This window comes from Scyliorhinus torazame, chromosome 1 (genome assembly GCF_047496885.1).
Source record: "Scyliorhinus torazame isolate Kashiwa2021f chromosome 1, sScyTor2.1, whole genome shotgun sequence".
Classification (NCBI taxonomy): Eukaryota; Metazoa; Chordata; class Chondrichthyes; order Carcharhiniformes; family Scyliorhinidae; genus Scyliorhinus; species Scyliorhinus torazame.
The window spans coordinates 135,291,254-135,311,226 of NC_092707.1; the positions used below are offsets into that span (position 1 = coordinate 135,291,254).

At 45.1% G+C, this 19,973-nt stretch overlaps 1 protein-coding gene across 1 annotated transcript in view; it reads left to right on the plus strand.

Annotated features, from left to right (window-relative positions):
* themis2 (thymocyte selection associated family member 2) overlaps positions 1-19,973 on the plus strand; it is a 203,486-nt gene that overhangs the window by 71,211 nt on the left and 112,302 nt on the right. Inside the window, exons 3-4 of the mRNA XM_072500872.1 lie at positions 1,409-1,846; positions 17,803-18,890. Of these exons, the coding sequence (XP_072356973.1) occupies positions 1,409-1,846; positions 17,803-18,890 (1,526 nt within the window). The remainder of the gene's footprint in view (positions 1-1,408; positions 1,847-17,802; positions 18,891-19,973) is intronic.

Sequence of the window (19,973 nt, forward strand, 5' to 3'; positions counted from 1 at the left end):
TCTAGAAAGTCTGGGGTGATTCGCCATTTTTAAGGGGGCTTGCAGGGCCCCGGAGTGCTCCACGCAGCTCCGGCTGCTGATAAGGGGCCCTGCACTACCGGCTGCAGGTCCGTGCATGTGCGCAACGGCCATCTGTGGCATCGGCCCCGCGTGACATGGCGGACCCACGCAGCGGGCTTGTGCCGAAGAAGTAGGTCCCCCCCAGATCGTGTACGCCCGCCAATCGGTGGCCTCCGATCGCGGGCCTGGCCATCGTGGAGGCCCCCTCCAGTGACAGATCCCCCCCACCCCTTACCAGGAAGGCCACTACAGCCGCGACTCTGAGCTCCCATCTGGTGGAACCATACGTGAACCATGCCGGCAGGAACTCGGCCGATCATCTGCGGAGAATCGCCGAGGGGGCCTCTTTCAACGGCCCTCAAACGCACCGCGCCAACCGCGTGACTGGCGGCGATTCTCCGGTCGGTGGAAAATCGCAGGAAGGCATCGCACCTCAGACACCCCATTCACCCCCCCTCGCGCTGTGCGCGATTGTGGCATGAAGGCTCGGAGAATCCCGGCCAAGGACACCAAACCTTACAGTTGCTTCTGATATGTGACTCAGTTCTCCACTTCCCAGGTCTGAATTTAATTTCTATAAATAGTGTCCTGTTCCCAAAAGCAGTTAACCTTTGTTCTTTTCACTTCAGACATCTTGAAAACTTCTTTTCATTTCTCTTTTCTTCTAGCAAAGCTAAGAGAGATGTTCCCTCTCTAGCCTTCTAAAACCAACAGCTGGTTAATTCAGTTAACTCTATGCATTCATACCCTAAAGGTTACCCTGGTTGCTAAGCAACAACTTTATACTTTTATTTACTTTTCACGCCATAATCTCTCGCCACACAATGGAAGCACAGTTGTATCTGAATCCAAAAAAAAACAGATGCAAGCATCTTTGTCTAGCACGAATATAACTATACTTTACCTTACACAGAGCCACTAAATTAAACCCACTTAAATCTATACCTTATTTCTACTGTTTAACATTACAGCTATAGATCCCTATAAACTACCTGCTTTCCTGACAAATGTAAAAGCATAAAGTCATATCTACTATTCCTAATGTGCTGAGTTGTAAGCTTCTGAACCCAAGCACTCTGTAGTAAAATGAAGGAATTCACTGCTTTGTCTCCTTTTATGGATCTCATGTTGTAACAATTGCACCATCAATTCATATTGCTTTATTTTCCCACAGATGAGTTTAATTTAGTGTAATAGCAAATCAAAGATTCATTGAGACTGGGTCAGCACTTGACTCTCTAATCATCTTTTGACCGTGATACTTTTTAAAGTCAATAATGTAATGTTGTGGGAAACAATTATATTCTCAACAATTATTCAGCCACTAAATTGCTTTCTTTCTTTGCAGGGAATTTCAAGCTTATTCCTGATGGATTCCCTTTCACGTCAGTTGAAGAAATCATTAAATCAATAGAAGCTGAAAATCAGAACCCAGAATTAATTACCTTTCAGTCCCTTGGAGATATCATCGCAAACGATGTTGTCATTGGAAAGGGAGAGCCCATAACAGTCACATCAACTGAGTTCCGTGAGGGACGGATGTACGCGGATTGCATTGTCGATGGTGATTTTGAGCAGGTCCATGTTGCACTACCATTTACGTTGAAAGGGGAGTTTTATGAATGTGAAGATGAAAACCTATATACAGTTAAGGACATCATTGAGTCAAAAGTCCTGACAAAAAAGAGAATAAGGCTTGCTGAAACGAAGGGTGTCTGCATGCCCAAGCACTTCAATGGGGCACTAATGTTGTCACCTGTATATGAGATTCAAGCGATCATGCACTGTAAGTGAACATTTTGACAACACTTCTCACTTCTTTTTGACCCAACAGTGACAAAAGCACTGTTCAAATGTATTGTGTGTCTCAAGTGTAGACTTTTATTTACATCCTTAGTGTGAGAGAACCAGGTAATTGGTTCATTCTGCAAGTAAGTGAGACAAAAATGGAGACAATTTTCATTAGGAATTCTATAATGTTAGTGAGGCCTGGTGTCCAAATGCATTGCAATCTAATTGGCATGGACTGGTATTGTTAGCGAGACACAACTAAAATGATGGTCTTCCATTGCTTTCCACAATAAATGTCAGTGCACAGTCCACCAATATTTCACAAAATATATCCCAGCTTGGATCACTGTCTGTGCGGAATCTGCACGTTCTCCCTGTGTCTGTGTGGGTTTCCTCCGTGTGCTCCAGTTTCCTCCCACAGTCCAAAGATGTGCAGGTTAGGTGGATTGACCATGCTAAATTGCCCTTAGATTAGGTGGGGTTACTGGATTACAGAGATAGGGTGGAAGTGTGGGCTTAAGTGGGGTGCTCTTTCCAAGAGCCGGTGCAGACTCGATGGGCCGAATAACCTCCTTCTGCACTGTAAATTTTATTCTATGAAAAGCTTATCTCATCTGCTCTTTTCAGAAGCAAAGCATTGCTCAGTCTGCAGTTAGAATATCGGGGCCAATTTGGCATGAGATGACCCTGTATAATGAACATCAATACATCACTCCCAATTTCCATTGACCTCAGGTGGCTGAATCATTGTCACCTGTTTTACACTGTCACACAAAGTCAAAATGTCACTTGTTGCAACCCATTTTGCACACTTAACATGAGGTTTTTTGAGACAATGTGGAAGAAATTCACTCAGATGCCACCATTAATTTGGGGCTTTTGTTATGAGGAGAGACTAGGAAGCTGAGACATGTTTTCATTAGAGAGCCAGATTTTGAAGTATTCAAAATAATGAGAGACTTTGATAAAGCATTTTCAGAAAAGTTGCTTTCTTTAGAAACTAAAGAGATAAATATTCAGTTCATTGTCACAACAGCAAGGGGAGAGATCGGGAGGTTACTTCTTGCTCAGATGAAATGCCTGACAAGAAACAGTGCTGGAAAGTCCCTGGACTTTGAAGTCAGTCACAAAGCAGGGGCACTAGCAGTCAACCTCAAAGAAAGCTGCCCATAAAAGTCTAGTGACCTCTGTGCCTTGATATTCCTTTTTCTGAAAGCAGTTCAAATCTGGCTGCAAGTCAAGAGAATTTTGAGACATCCAGCAGCAGCTGTCAGCAAGAAGAGAGGCAGACAATCACGCTGAACACAGCAAACAAAGAACAAAGAACAAAGAAAAGTGCAGCACAGGAACAGGCCCTTTGGCCCTCCAAGCCTGCGCCGACCATGCTGCCCGTCTAAACTAAAATCTGCTACACTTCCAGGGTCCGTATCCCTCTATTCACATCCTATTCATGTATTTGTCAAGATGCCCCTTAAACGTCACTATCGTCCCTGCTTCCACCATCTCCTCCGGTAGCGAGTTCCAGGCACCCACTCCCCTCTGTGTAAAAAACTTGCCTCGTACATCTCCTCTAAACCTTGCCCCTCGCACCTTAAACCTATGCCCCCTAGTAATTGACCCCTCTACCCTGGGAAAAAGTCTCTGACTATCGACTCTGTCTATGCCCCTCATAATTTTGTAGACCTCTATCAGGTCGCCGCTCAACATCTGTCATTCCAGTGAGAACAAACCGAGTTTATTCAACCTCGGTTGAATAAATCAGGTAGTTAGAATATCATTTACTTTTAATTTAAACCCCTGATAGCAAAATAAATGATTAATTGAATTAAGATAGAAGCTAAAATGAAGATAAACGTTTAACAAAAGAAAAAATAGTATCTGTAATTTATTGTCAGAGAAACTTGATATTCCATGGCATTTCAGGGACAGTGAAAGTGTTTAGGAATAATCATGGTGTTAGTGCCGTTAAAAACTCACTCTGCGGGTGGCTCAACAGCACACCCTCTGGGGAAGCATTGAGTCATTAACAGCAACTTCTGGAGTTTCACATTATTCTGTGTGTCTGCAGAGTTCAGAAGTTGCTGTTAATTTCAATGGAGCAATAAGGCAAATACTGAGTTTTGCTGTCATTACCACCACAAAATCTGGACCAATAGCTTTTGAAAGGAATGTGGTTAAATATTTGAAAAATAATGATTTAAGAGTATGCCAAAGGACAGGGATTCAGGATTAAATGGATCTGATAGTTGATTCAGACTGATAGCACTAGCCTGATGGACTGAACAGCCTCCATCCTAGCAGAGAAAAAAATACTGATTCTAATTCTGTTGAAGGTGAGATAAAAGATGGAAACCATTTACTCTGCGCATGGGTTTGAGTATATGTGCACAGAGCTTTGTCTACTGCCTGTCCAAGTGCTTTTGAATGGCCAGGCATGCCGACCTATTGGGAACATGCCACTACTGGTGTTGGAATAACTTTGGTATGTGAAAACAGCATGAAGAGATCATAGGCAACGTCATTAATCTGCAGTTTTCCTGAAAAAATGAGTGGAAATGCAACGGTAAAGATTTACAAGAATTTGACTCATTCAGTCATCATGAACTTTGGCAGATTCTGGAAATAATTCAAAGAGATAAAAAAATCTCTGCTTTGCATTTCTAGTTAGAAGTTACTGAAATTAGCAGCAGAGAAATGAGAACAGAAACTAATGTTAGCATGAGTGAAGCACAGTTTAAAACCAACTCACATGGTAAAGATGAAAAATCTAAGGGAGGGGGAAGGTGCAGTGCATCTCATTATGACTGTTCTTTCCAAAGAGCAGCAAGGGCGAAGGTAAGAGCCCATTGGATCCAAGGAATGTTGTCAAATTGGATCGAAAATTGGCTGTGTGGAAGGAAGCAGAGGGTGATTGTCGAGGGGTGTTTTTCTGACTGGAAGCCTGTGTCCAGTGGGGTCCTTCAGGGATCAGTGTTGAGGCCCTTGCTGTTTGTGGCTTATATAAATGATTTAAATAAGAATGTAGGAATACGCTTGTGGATGATACGAAAATTGGTGGGGTGGTAAATAGTGAGGAGGCTAGTCTTCGATTACAGGAAGATATAGATGGGCTGGTCAGATGGGCTGATCAGCGGCAAATGGAACTCAATCCAGATAAGTGTGAGGTTATGTATTTGGGCAGGACAAACATAGATTTAAGGTAAGAGGCAGGAGGTTTAGTGAGGAAGTGAGTGGGGGTGGTGGATGTTTGAAATTCGCTGCCTGAAAGGGTGGTGGAGGCAGAGACCCTTATAACATTTAAGAAGTATTTAGATGTGCACTTGCAATTGCAGAGCATACAAGACTATGGACCAAGTGCTGGAAAATGGGATTAGAAGAATTAGGTGGTTGTATTTAACCAGTGCAGGCACGATAGGCTAATGGGCCTTTTCTGTGCTGCATGATTCTATGACTCTATGAAATAGACACCCCCACCTTGAGGAACCCCGCCAGGGGACACTACCAGGGGATTGGCCGGCCATGACCCTCTCCCCACTTGGGGTTGTACTTACCTATGCACACCCAGCGGGGACCATTCGCCAGGTTCCCATTTTACAAAACCTTTTGTAAACACCTCCAACGTGATGTCACACCAGCGGATGCAAGGGAGGAAATCCCTACGTGGGACAACAGTACAGCGGAAAGGCCTCCTAAGTACATGGTAACTGATGCTAATGGGTTCCCAAACTTCTATTGTGGAGTTCGATTGCATCATTGACAGGGGGTGGGGACAATCAACCGGGGAAATCCCGCTGGAAAAAGGACGTGTGTTGTCCTAGGGTTAAGGTGCTAAATTGGGGGAAGGCGAACTACAACCAGGTTAGGTAGGATTTAAAAGCTGTTGCTTGAGGGGGGCTGTTTGAGGCTAAATCCACATTTATCATGTGGGAGTCTTTTAAGGAGCAGTTGATGGGAGTGCATGACAGGCATGTGCCAATGAAAAGGAAAGGCAGGAATCAGGAACCGTGGCTGACCAAGGAAATTGCGAGTCCAACCAAAAAGAAAAAGGATGCCGCCATGAATTCTAGGCAACTAAAAACAGATGAAGCACTTGAAGAATACAGGGAAAGTAGAAAAGAGCTCAAACAGGGAGTTAGGAGGGTAAAAAGGTCACAAAATGTCCTTGGTAGGCAGGATTAAGGAGAATCCCAAGACATTTTATATGTATATTAGGAACAAGAGGGTAGCTAGAGAAAGAGTTGGTCCACTCAAGGGCAAAGGAGGGAAATTATGTGTAAAACCAAAGGAAGTAGGTGAGATCCTTAGCAAGTACTTTGCATTGGTATTCACAAAGGAGAGGGATCAGAGGTTGATTGGTGGTGTCTCAGAGGGATATGTAAACACTTTAAAACAAGTCATTATTACGAGGGAGGAAGTGTTAGGTGTGTTAAAAAGCATTAAGGTAGACAAATTTCCAGGGCCAGATGGCATCTATCGTTTAGATAGGGTGAACAGTTAGAGGCTTTTTCCCAGGGTGGAAATGACAATTACAAGGGAGCACAAGTTCAAGGTGAGGGGGGATAGATTCAGTAGAGATGTGCGGGGGGAGCTTTTTACACAGAGGGTGGTGGTGGCCTGGAATGCACTGCCAAGTGAGGTGGTTGGGGTAGATATGTCAGCGACCTTTAATACTTATCTAGATAGACACATGAACAGATGGGGTATAGAAGGATAGAAGCGGTTGGTCTAGATATGACACGTGATTGGCGCAGGCTTGGAGGGCCGAAGGGCCTGTTCCAGTGCTGTACTGTTCTTTGTTTGTTCTTGGTGTGAAAACCATTTTGGGACCCCCATTGATTGTCTGCCCCCACCTCTATTCCCACCCGTTGAAAACGGGAGTGGAAAATCTCCCCTTATGTCCAGTGGCGGGCAGGAAATTTGGCATGATTCACATTGGATGGAGGGCAGGTAAACATGGAGCAGGCAGGAAGTCCATGCCCTGACCTCCTGGCATCGAAGGTCCTGGTGCCATTTTTAAAGGGCACCCAATCACACATTCACTCACTGCAGGCCAGGAGCTCCGCACTACTCCTCCAGAGTCCCTACAGCCACAGCCCATACTAGAGAAACTGACAGATGCAGCCAATCACATCCTGGGACACATGAAGGCACTTCCAGCATTGCCTTTCACTCATCTCTAATAAGAGCACCATCGGCGATACCCCCATTTCAGGTCGGTGCTTAATGTTGCAGTGTTCCATGTTCGCTATCCTCTTGACCTTCTTGAGGCTCAGCTACCTCTTGACCCTCCTGACTCTGTACCAACCTGCGATGTGTCCTGCTGGATGAGAGGCATTACCAAGTCAAAGTTGCCAGCAGCCTGCATCATCAACCATTCAGTGGATGTGTAAACAAATCAAAGTGATTAATTTGGTGTGCTTGTCCTTTACAAGTTTACCTCCACCCCAAAGCCATCAGACCAGTGCTAAGTCCTTCATTTGGCCTACATCTGGACATTGCATTGTCACCCCACACCTTCCAGATAAAGGACATCCTGGCAGATCAGAGTGAGTGTACTTCGTGTTCATACATGTATGAGCATTGCTCATTGACCAGGATGATGAGAACCTCGTGGAAGGAGTCTCACACAGGCACTATTCCAATTGTCTCCACTACCCTCACGACTCAGTAGAGAGACCATTGCCTTGGCAGCATAGAAAGACTAACCACACATGTCCTTATCAGCTATGACCATTCAGCTGGGAGGTTGGAGGTTTGGAGTTATGATTTGGTTGCCCTCCGCCAGCAGTGCACCCAGGAGACATCCACCTCCCTCCTATCTTCGCTGCCTCTGATTGCAGCCGTTGGCAATTGGCACAGACTGAAGGACAGCTCCACACCTTGCCAGGATCTCGATGATCTGAGGCTCAAAAGTGAGGAACAAACCTGCTGCAATATCAGCTTCACCTTAGAGAGACTATTACTGAGCATTTTTGACATCAAGTTCAGTGTCCCTTCAGTCACCACTTGTGCTGACCTTGCACCCTAGCACTCCAAAAAGACCCTCCTCTCACCTTGAGGGATCTCACTGACTGACTAATTGTGGGGTGAAGGTCAGTTTGGCAAAATGGTTCATGTCACTTTTCAAATTCATTCCACCACCCACCTGTCACCCACTAATTTCCCCCATCACCATAGACCCACCCACTATCACCATTCTTCTCCCCTCTGTTACCCTTGAAATCCCCTCATTTCCCTGGACCCTATCCTGATCCACCTCCACAAGCCTTTCCTCTCCTCAGAGCCGACATTCGTTACCATTCCTATTCCCACCCTGACTCTGCCCCCTTCAAGCCGCCTGCCTTGTCCCCCTCCCCACAGTGAGACTTTCACCTACCAGACCCTCATCCTGGACCTGCCACTCTACCACATCCCACTCCTCTATCTTACTGTAACTGTTCCCTCCTCTCACCAGTATCCTGAGTTAACGGTTGAAGATGACACCATTGACCCGCCCTCTAAAACATTCTCCCACTTCCCCAGACACTCTCCCCACTTCCCCAGACACTCTCCCCATTTCCCCAGACACTTTTCCCGACTCCCTCCACGGACAGTAACCCCCTTGCCCGGACACTCCCCCCTCCCTCCACGGACAACAACCTCCTTTCCTTTCTCTCCCACCCTCCATGCATTGACATTATTACCCCTGACCTTCCCCAATCTCCACCACCCCCCCCACTTCCTGCAGACACTCTCCCCAGCCTTCCCTGTAAACCTGCCTCCTGTGTCCAACACAATACAAAAGTGCTATTGAAGCCCAGAGGCAATACAAGGGAGATCTTTGAGGTTGATTCTCAATGGTAAAGGGATGATTAGATAAACTAGATTAGAATAGAGACAGTACGAGAAGGTGCCTTATAAAAGGCACCTTATGGGGAAAAGGCAGGAGAATGGGGATGAGAAAAACATCAGCCATGATTGAATGGCAGAGCAGACTCAACGGGCCGAGTGGCCTAATTCTGCTCCTATGTCTTATGGTCTAAAATGTGTGTAACATAGTTAATAGAATAAGGAAAGTAAATAAAGTTCAGACTCATTACTGGAGCATGTCAAGACTGCACATCTTTGGGAAATTTAATATATATGTCAGAAAGTGCATCTTTATTAATGAGATAATAAATAGCTGGAGTTGGTTTCCAGAAAGAGCGGTTTGTTGAAGCCTACTTGTGACAATAAGTGATTATTATTATTATTATCATCACTGTGTTTCAATGGGAAAATGCATTGATATTGTGGATAATTGAAGTTAAGTGCGTTAATGGGCCTTTTCATCCAAACCTGCCCGAGGTATACTCTCTGAAAGAGGAATGGTTAAAGGACAACACCCATCACAAAGTGTAACGATCCCAGTTGTTGTTACCGCTGGTCGGGAAGATCCCAGAATCGAACCCTGGCTCAAAATATCGTGGGCGTGATCCTCCATCCCGTTTTCTGGTGCAGCGTTGCCCCGACGGCAGTGTGATTTTCTGTTCTGGAAGCCGGTCAATGGGGTTTCCCATTGTGGACACCCCCACACCATCGGGAAATCCGTGGGCGTGAGTGCGCTGCTGGCAAAACGGAGGATCCCGCCGATGCAGAATCCAGCCCCGTAACTTTTAATTATTTTCATAAAATGTAGAGGAACAGAGTCACCGGATTGCTAATTAGTTTTACCAATAAGGAAAAAACATTTATTAAACATGAAAAGTTGGATTATTATACAATGCTCCTTTACTCCTCCCCCTTAGCTTAACAAATACACAGATTTATTTTTATATATATTTTTATTAGAGTTTTTCCATTTTAACAAATATCGCATCAAAATCCTCAAAAATGGCACAATACAGAATAAATGCTTTTGCTTACATAAATACAGACAAAGACAGGGAAACACCAACACTGTTGTTTTAGCTTAATCATTGAACTTGGTGCCTCCGTTTATATCAGGAAAAACGGTCAACAGGTCAACTAGAGAATGAGGGAGAAGAGGATAAAACCATGAACACATAGTAAAATGACACACATCTTCACATGTTGCGATTGCTCATACAATCAACAAGAATATGGAATAAGATTTTCACGGTAGGTTCAGGCGTGCTCCAAAACATACCTTCCCCAACTCAAATTATACCAGGGACACCAGTGAGACATTATAATGTCTTTTCTCAGATATGAGACTCGCCTGTACCTTTTCAGAAGGCAGTTAAGGATTCTGTAATCCCAAAATAAAGGAAAGAAATACAGAAAAAATTCGCTAAGACGTTAGTTTTATGGGGATATTTTACATTTAACCACAAGATGCAACAAAAACCCCAAATCCAGTACAGAGTAATCACCCTTCCACATATTTATGCAGAGGAGACCAGCAAAGTTTCGTACAACAGGTTCAGATTGTGGTCAGTGTCTCCCTTCACACAGACGATGATAGGATAAAACCACAAAGAGCAGAATAAAGTCATGAGCACATGGTTCTATGGTTCATGCCTCCCTCCCACTTAAGAAAAAGCCACATATTCCAAATGTAACACAGCCTCCCAAGACGTCCAGGCAATGAAAGGTTACCCTGAGTGAAGGGGAACAACAGGATACCACCCTCAGTACAAGACATGACTTGGCGGTGTACACTCTTGTATAACAGGACCCAGCAAACCAAGGATACTTGCACCATGCCAAGACTCATCATACAACAGGCCTCACTCCTCTCCAGCCAAATCAGAGATACTGCTCAGGACCCGCCGCTGACACTGGAAAACTTAAACCATTGCCCACTGAGGAAACCCCACCGATAAGGAGAAGATAAATCGTCAAGACACCCATCAACGAGGTGCCTCAGGCAGGGATATGAGTCTTCCACAACCACCTGACACAATAAGGGAAACCCTCTAAAAATAAATATAACAAGTCAGAGCCTCTTCTATACAGATCCAGGAAGGATACTCCAGAAAAAGAGGAGCACCAGGACTAACCAAGAAATGTCAAAGATGATCTAGCGACGTATACCTTCACACAAAGGATACCATGAACAGAACAACTCATAACAGACTGGATAATGCCTCTTCAGAGGAGCCCAAGCCTCAAGAAGGATTACAGTCTGGAAGTCCCTAGATGAGACCACTTGGGAGAGGGTGCCTTACTCCAATGTTTTTTGAACTTTTTTTCCCGGGACCCACTTTTACCAACCAGCGGAAACTCGGGACCCGTGCCGGCTGGCGTTAGTGACCCACGCTGGCCAACCTTACCTTTAATGCGGCAGGTGAGCCTGTTCGGCCCTCACAATCTCACTTGCTTGGTCCTCATGATTTCACTTGCTTCGTCATTCAATGCTACATTTCTGCTGAGGACTTCAGCTGATGATTTAAGTTCTTTCTGCATCCTTTGAAAAAATCAAGAGGTTTGTCCTCGAACCCGCCATGTTTAGTCTTCAAATGCCTTTGAAGTTTTGAAGGTTTTAAATTTTCATTTGCCAATACTTCCTTGCATATAACATACATGCGTTTTGGATCCTGATTTGCAGTGGCACAATAAAGCCATACCTCAAGAAATCATCTTTATACTGATTTGTTCCCGATTTCAGTTTCTTCTTAATGTGTTGTTCACCAGAGATCCTGGGGCTCTGTATGCAGATCACACTAGCACTGCTTTGCTATGGACTCTTCTGAGAAGCTCTCTCCAGCGTATTCAATTGTGAGATCCTGGCCTGTTTGTGTCTCTGGCCCGCTCTTCCTTATTACAAAATAATCCATCTTCAGTTCTTTGCACAGTCCTGTTGCTTGCTTACTGGCAGCTCCATAATGGACAAATCTCTCCTCCATAATTTTCCGCCCAAAGCACGGACGCACAGGGCGCGTGGTGTCAGTGTACGTGTTGGGCGCGTGACCTTCTTTCTGCCGCTGCCTCTGGCGGATAGACTCCATCGTTCGCATTTAAAGGCCGGTCACGGCTGGCATTCTTTTACTTTGATCGGTATTCCTGGCTGACAAACCTGGCCTGGCTTTCCTCTCACTGTCCACTAGCTGTATCCACGTCAGTCACAGACTGCTGACCACTTCCCGACCAGTACTTCATGGTGTAAAAATGCAAGTGGACATTGCACCGGCCGTTGAACAGCTTAACCGCTGAGCCACAGGTCGCATACTGCCGATTGGTGGCATCGGACGAGCCAAGCAGCGCGCAGAGGACGAGCACCAGAGCAGAGCTCCAAGCTGGGGCCACCACTGTTAGCATCATGCAACCACATGTACGCTTATCAGCCCCAGTCCCCACCACCCCACTCACGCTCACATGGTGACCAGCACACAGCCCAGCCTCGCCCCCTCAAACGCCGCAACCAATCGGGGACTGCCCGCAGTCGGCAATATTAACAACAGGTCGCCACCATTGGGGGCTTCTTCCCGCAATCCGGAATGTCACAGCCGATCACTCCAGGACCCTTCCGCCACCCGCCCGCGACCCACCAGCAGGTCGGGACCCTGAGTTTGAAAATTTCTGCCTTACTCCACCACCCAACCTGACCTCAACCAAATAAAGACTCTAACAAAGCTGAATGAAAGTACTCAGACTCGCACTCAGGTCCTACAGCCAGCAGGATATTTCATCCCCAGTGGAACCACATTGTGAAATGGAGAGCAGACTAGGAGACCCCAAAAGGGTACATCTCAGGGAAGGGTGGCCTACTCCCTCACCCAACATACACTCCATCCGACCCGAGTAAAAGGTTACTACTGCCCTAACCTACTCAAAAAAGCGATCATTGCCGCTACATGTGCAACCAAGTAAATATAGAAAATCAACTCAAGAAAACGGGGTATCCAAGGATTAACTGACCTCACAGTGACGTGCACCAATGCATATTTCATATACATAATTCCCTCCTCTCCAACAACACCAGAGCCACCAACCACATAAGAAAAAAAAGAAACCAGTCTTCTCTCGAATATATAATCTGACTATATTTTCATAGGAGACGCACGAGAATTCCATAATCCAAAAATAGCAAAAGTACAGAAGAAAAACACATCAATACTTATAACAGAAGTTTTCCTCACCCACAATGAGGACTTAGAAGACCAAAACAACCAACTCTATACCAAACCGCCTACCTGCCAACCTGCTCATCACATCTATAAATAAAGAGAAGGGCACCTAAAAAATGTACTTCCTCATTGTAAAAACAAGGATTACAGTACACATATAAAAACAAAACTAGGGAAATACGGCATAATCATCATGATATGTTACTAACTCAGCTAATTTTTGGCTACAACAGGATAACAGACGCCAAATGCCTCTGCACTCATATATCGTACACCCTTGTCGGGATAAAAGGCAATAACACAAAATCACTGATATAATCACAGGAGGCAAAGTTCAGGATTATTGATGAACTGCAGGATAATGTCACTGTGCATGGAGCTTGGAAAGACCAAAGCCATGATAGGATTGTTGAGCAACATCCAGGATTTACCTGCAATTTCATGAAGCCCCTGAACCTCTGCCATGTTGTTGTCCCGAAGCCCCACTGGTGAGAAATCCGGGTGGTGGAGACCCATCATGTCTGGCTGCTTCCAACCCTTCTCGATGAGAAGACAATGTAAGACTAGTGGTCGGAATGCTCGCCGACCCCAGGTCTCGAAGAAGGGATACAATATGCTCCATTAAACTCAAAATGGCCAACCTTCAAATCGAGATTGAGAAAACATGGCAGGCAGCTCTCAAATTTGGCCTGGAATTCATTCCCAGCTCCGCTCGGAATGACTCTCTCCAGCCACATCTCCCCGAATCAACCATAATGTTCAACATACCATGCAGGCGAGCCTCCAGCAAGGAGACTACTCTATCGACTGACAGGATCCTCTTCTCCGCCACATCCATTCTCTTTAGAATATCTCTAAATTTGGGGCGGCATGGTGGCGCAATGGTTAGCACTGCTGTCTACGGCGATGGGGACCCAGGTTTGATACCAGCCCCAGGTGACTGTCTGTGTGGAGTTTGCACATTCTCCCCCGTCTGCGTGGGTTTCGCCCCTACAACCCAAAGATGTGTATGTTAGGTGGATTGGCCACACCAAATAGCCCCTTAATTGGAAAAAAAATAATTGAGTGCTCTAAATTTATTTAAAAAAAGAATATCTCTCAATTCATCAATGTGAGCACCAATAACATGTGCCAGGAAGCAGAGATTGTTCTTCACAACTTCACTCACAATGGTGGCCATCACCTTGACGTCAAAGACATCGCCGAAATATAGGCCTGCTCATCAACAAAACTACCACTGCAAACTGGGCCCCATGCCAGCCATCTCTGACCACCTCAATCAACCAAGGATTTTTAAAAAATAAATTTTGAGTACCCAATTATTTTTTTCCAAATTTAGAACAATTTAGCATGGCCAATCCACCTTGCCTGCAAATCTTTGGGTTGTGGGGGTGAGGCCCACACAGTCACGGGGAGAATGTGCAAACTCCACGCGGACAACGCCCCGAGGCCAGGATCGAACCCGGGTCCACGGTGCTGTGAGGCAGCAGCACTAACCACTGTGCCACAACCAAGGATAATAAAAATGGACACAAAGATGAATAGCGCCAGATCTCACTAAAACGCAGCCATTCCCGTGTTCAGATCACGTGATCCCTCGACACAGATTTTAAAATTAACACGGATTGCAAGATATGTCTTAAGCTACAATGGGCCCATTACCACATAGTCCCTTTTAAGCACTCAAATTGGCTGTGGTCAAATACACACACTTCCTTCTGAACCCAAGATGAGAATCCCTCAAGATGAGATATTCTTAACTCCACTCTCAAAAACCTGCTTTAAAATCTTCTCTCATAATAATGCATTTCTTAGCGGCTTGCATTCCAGAATCCAGACTGGGGCATGATTGAGGGGACAAATGTTAAAGTCCGCTTTTGGACGCATTTAATGGGGAGTTTCTCACCAGTTGCAACGCCCGAGAAACACCCCACTATTCAACGGCACTTTGATTTTTTTTTTAGCCTTGGGGAATTTCGCCCCGCTGAGCCCACATTTTAGTTAATTTCCTGCTGGCGAGCTGATCTGTCCAGGACCCCTGGGAACCCCCCCCCCCTCCCCATCACCCCTCTAAATGTCAAGCCCCCCTCCTCCGGGCTTGACCCCTGGCACTACCAGGGTGGCACTCAGGGTGGCACTGCCAGGGTGGCACTATCAGGGTGGCCAGATGGCACTGCTTAGTTTTCAGGCTGGCAGTGCCAAGGTGCCCATGTGCCATGTGGAAAGTCAGGTTACCACCCTGCCCTGTCCTCAACCACCTCAGGGTCTCTAATGGCCTGCGGGACCCCTCAGAGGTGCCATTGTACCTGGTCCATGATTGTGTGGACCAGTACTACATGGTGCCTGGCGAGGTCTCGCAGGCGCAGCCGTTGAGCCCCGGGCGCCAGGTGAATTTGGCATCCAGATTTTAAATGAGTCATTTGGCTCATTTAAATATGCAGATCTGGATGGACACTCGCAGCTCTCAATCCAAAGTTTGTGGTTTCAAACCCTGATCTGGAGGTTTGCCCAGCAAGTGTCAGGTCCAGAGCGGACTGGGGGGAATGAGTCAGGTGGTTCGCGATCGGACCAGCGCCTGACGCAGTCCCTGATTTGGGGCTCTCACACAATTCACCCAATGCGCCCGGATCCGCGCCAGGCGCAATGGGTTTGCTGAATTGTTCCCCAGGTTTTCCAAATTACGCTTTTAAAGAAAGCGTCTGCTTCATTTTTAACAACTAATCCCATCCAGGATTTATTATAGGACTTATTTGTCTTGACTGCTGTGCAAACTGCTAACAATTGCTTTAGCTCTCAATTCCCAATCTGTATTAAAATGGCATCAAACATTTTTTTTTTACCTTTGAAGGCTGCTATCCCACTTTAAATCTGGTTACTACAATTGTATCTTTGAATTAGAATACTAGGTTTACTCTTCCTTGAATTCTTTTGAACAATACTTTGATCTCTCTTAAATCCAGATTTCCTGATAGTTTCTCTTCATTTCTCTAGTTTCCTTAACTAGCTTCTCTTCAAATCTCTGCACTTGTTTTTTTAACCATTGCACCATGGTATGGCTTTTTATCTAGCAAAGCTGGGAGAGATGTTCCCTCTCTAACTGTCTAAACCAATTGCTTCTAGCAGAGCTGCGAGAGCTGCCTTCTTTCTCATTTTGATTTAATTTGATTTGATTTATTCTTGTCACATGTATTAGTACGCAGTGAAAAGTATTGTTTCTTACATGCTATACAGGCAACGCATTCTGTACATAGGGAAGGAAGGAGAGACTGCAGAATCTAATATTACAGTCATAGCTAGGGTGTAGAGAAAGTATCAACTTAATATGAGGTAGGTCCATTCAAAAGTCTGATGGCAGTAGGGAATAAGCTGTTCTTGAGTCGGGTGTTACGTGACCTCAAACTTTTGTATCTTTTTGTGACGGAAGAAGGTGGAAGAGAGTATGTCCGGGGTGCGTGGGGTCCTTAATTATGCTGGCTGCCTTCCCAATGCATATCTCCAATTGCAACCATCCCCATTCCATGAAAGAAGAAAACAAAAACACCACCAGCTCCAAGTCAGACATCATCCTGACTTGGAAATGTCGGGAGGCCATTCAGTCCTTTGCTCTTGCTCCACCATTCAATTAGATCAAACTTCATCTTTATCTTGACTACATTTCTTGGTATCTAATCCTTCTGTAATGAGAACCAGAAATGTGAGAAAGAAACATTGGGATGGATATTATGGGGACAGTAAGGGGGGATTGAGGTTAGGCTTGCACCACCCTCACCTCCCCCCACCTACCCCTCCACCTATTCCCACCCAACTACACCCCGTAAGCAAAATCGGCGAGTCCACACCAGTCCGCCCCACAGCTATAAGGTGTTGCCTGCCAGTGGGATTTCTGCTCTTCACTGCCCAAATGGATCCTGCAGTGAAGTTCATCTGGGGTATTTGGATAGTGGTGGGTTTTGGAGAGCAGGTTCGTTGAAAGAAGTGGGGATACTATCTTGGGGAGGGTGCCTGCCCATTGAAGAGCAAATGGCACCACCAAAAGATAGGAGCTCCTTTCCTTCCCAACCTTTTAAAAAGATTACAACAAAGCCACCTGTACTCCTGCCTGACTACCGACACCAACCATATTATGGCATGGACAGTGTATTATTCCAGGACTCTTGATTATTTATTTCAATATGGGGGACACGCTGCTGACATGCACATCATGTTGTTGCAATCTGGAATACACTACCTGAGAGGGTGATGGAGAAAGATTCAGTGGTAACTTTCAAAAGAAATTTGGACAAATACTTGAAGGTTAAATAACCTACACGGCTATGGGCTAAGAATAGGGGTCGTGGATAGCTCTTTCAAAGAGTCAGCCTAGGCACAATGGAATGAATGTCCTCATTCCCTGCGTTCTATGATTCAAAGACTCTGGTGCCATTGCTGAACAAAAGTTTTTACTTTATATCTGGAAAACAGATAACATTTTCAGTGAAGCAAAACCAAAATACTGCAAAAGCTGGAAATTCTGAAATGAAAACAAAAAATGCTGTAAACACTCAGCAGGTCAGGCGGTATCTATGGAGAGAGAAACGGAGTCAATGTTTCAGGTTAATGACCTTTCATCAGAACTGGAAAAGGTTAGCGATGTAAGAGATGTAAAGCAAGCATGGAGACAGGAGAAGGGAGAAGGATGAGCCGGAAAGATCAAAAGGGGATGTCTGCGATTAAACCATAGTAAGATTGATTAAATGACAAGAGGTGCAATTCAAAATGAGATGGCAATGGGGTATTTTTCAGAGGTAATTTCTTAGAAAATGTTTCATGTTGTGAATTATGCCAATGACATTTGAGGTTTTATGCATGTTTTAACACTTGGAAGCATGTTTATTAAAATAACTAACAAATCTTCCTGCAGACAGAAAAGAGGTTGTGAAAATACCCTCGACTCTGGAGGTCGATGTGAGGGATGTAACGGAGGACCAGAAAGACATTACATTCATCAAACCACTGTCACTGTCTGATATTGTAAACCAGCCGCATGAGAAATTTCCAATGTTGGTCAAAATCCTGGAGGCCCCAGAACAGCAGCCCCCCTTTAAGGGCGAGTGGTTTCACTCACTGAGGAAGGGTACGGTTCTGAAAATTTACAAGAAGCAGTTATTGAAGAAAGTCCTTGCCACTTCCATGCTTAACAAGGTCAGTCGGCATTTCTTAATTTCCACAACTTACAAGGGAACTTTCAGAAGGCGACCAAGGGAGTTTGCGACCGTGTTCGATCTCTGCAATGCCATCAACCAAGAAGATCCTCTGAATGTTGTGGTTACAAAAGACTGCATGTGGAATGACGGTGGATTGTCTTCTCTGTGTGTGGGTGACCGTTTGCTCACCATGTTTCAGACTACTGTGCAAGTGGCCTTTGATGGCATACCTCAAAATATGGACGTGCTCATGTGCAGCAAGATTCCAGAAGACGAGGATGAGGATGAATCGGTGATGCTTCCTTTGTACCTGGAGGGCCGATTTGTAGAAGATGTCCGTGACACCAAGAGATACAAAATGTTGGAAATATGTGATAAATTCAAACTCCCTTTTCAAGTGAAAGTCACGTCAAAAGATCCTTCTTTACCAACTGATATCTTAACATCCTTCCAAGCAATCAAAATGGAGGAGATAATCGAGATGCCCAATTTGGTTGTCAGTTTTCTAGGGGGTCATTCAGAGTCCTTCTCAATCCCAGTTGACTGGATGACCATGACTGTCTGTCTCTTGGAAGACTGTCCTGTGGAAGACCGTAGCCTTGAAAATGCAGCCTCGCTAGAAGAGTTGACCGACTTCATGTACTATAATTTACGGAAATGTTCTACTACAACTCTGTGTCCCCCACCTCGACCACCCAAAAGACCAAGCACAGATATTCTCTCACCAGAGCCTGCTCCTGTTCAACCCCCTTGTCGCTCTCCTTTTCCAGATTCTAAGCAGCAACAACCGCCTTTACCCCCTAAGGTAACAATTATCTGAGTCTTAAAAAGTCTAATGTTCAGTTCTGGGCACTACACTTCAGTCAGGATATCTTGGTCTTCAAAATGAGTGCAGTGCGGATTCACCAGAATGGTATCAGAACCAAAAGGGTTTAAATATGAGGAGTATTTGCATAGGCTAGATTTTCATTCTCTAGAGATCTTTACTCATTTTAGATTTACTCACAGAGTGAAAGATTACAAGTATATACCTCCTAACTCAGCCAAGCCACATTGTTAGTAAGTGTTTCTTTATATGTGCTCAGGTAACAACCACGTAACATTCAAGTAATCAATGTCCTCGATTGACGTATAATTAACAATGGTTGCAAAGTATTGTCTCTCGCAACTGCATTGCCGCCTTTGATTCTCTTTCTGTTCCTTCACTTTTGTTTCATTGACACCTTCACCTTCCATTCCTCTCCCTCTGTCTCTGTCTCTCCATGCCTCTTTCTTAACTCACTTGAACACTGTGGTAATACCAGGTATTGCAGTACCTGAGAGGTGAATGACCATTGGCTAGACCTAGGGGTCTACCATTGGATAATGTACATGGCCCCGCGCTGAGAGGCGGGGTATAAGAACCAATGCCGTCCCAGCAGCCTTCACTTTCTGTATCATTGCTGCTGGGTACAGTTCTAGCTGATTAAAGCCGATTAGATATGACTCCTCTTTGTCTCGAGAGTATTGATTGTGCATCAAACACTCCTTTTTTTCCTCCGCTTCTCAGTCCATTGTTTCTAACTCTCTTTTGTTTGTCTCTGCAACATTTTGTACTCTCCCTTCTGCAGCATTTACACAGTCATTTGGGAACATTGGGGAGATAGGGAGAGAGAGAAATTAGAGAGTATGCTCAGGGGCAAGGAGAAAACTGTTGGGCAAGCGACACAGATATATATGGACAGCAAAGTTTTGAAACTTAGAATTTGGTGCTGGAGACTTAAAACAATTGGTGGGGGGGGGGGGGGGGGCAGTGCTTGTGTTATTACAACCTGAGAGGGTGGATTTGACATGGTCTTCCTAGTTCTTGTTAGACAGATCTCAACTCACACCAGTAGAGAGTGGTTCC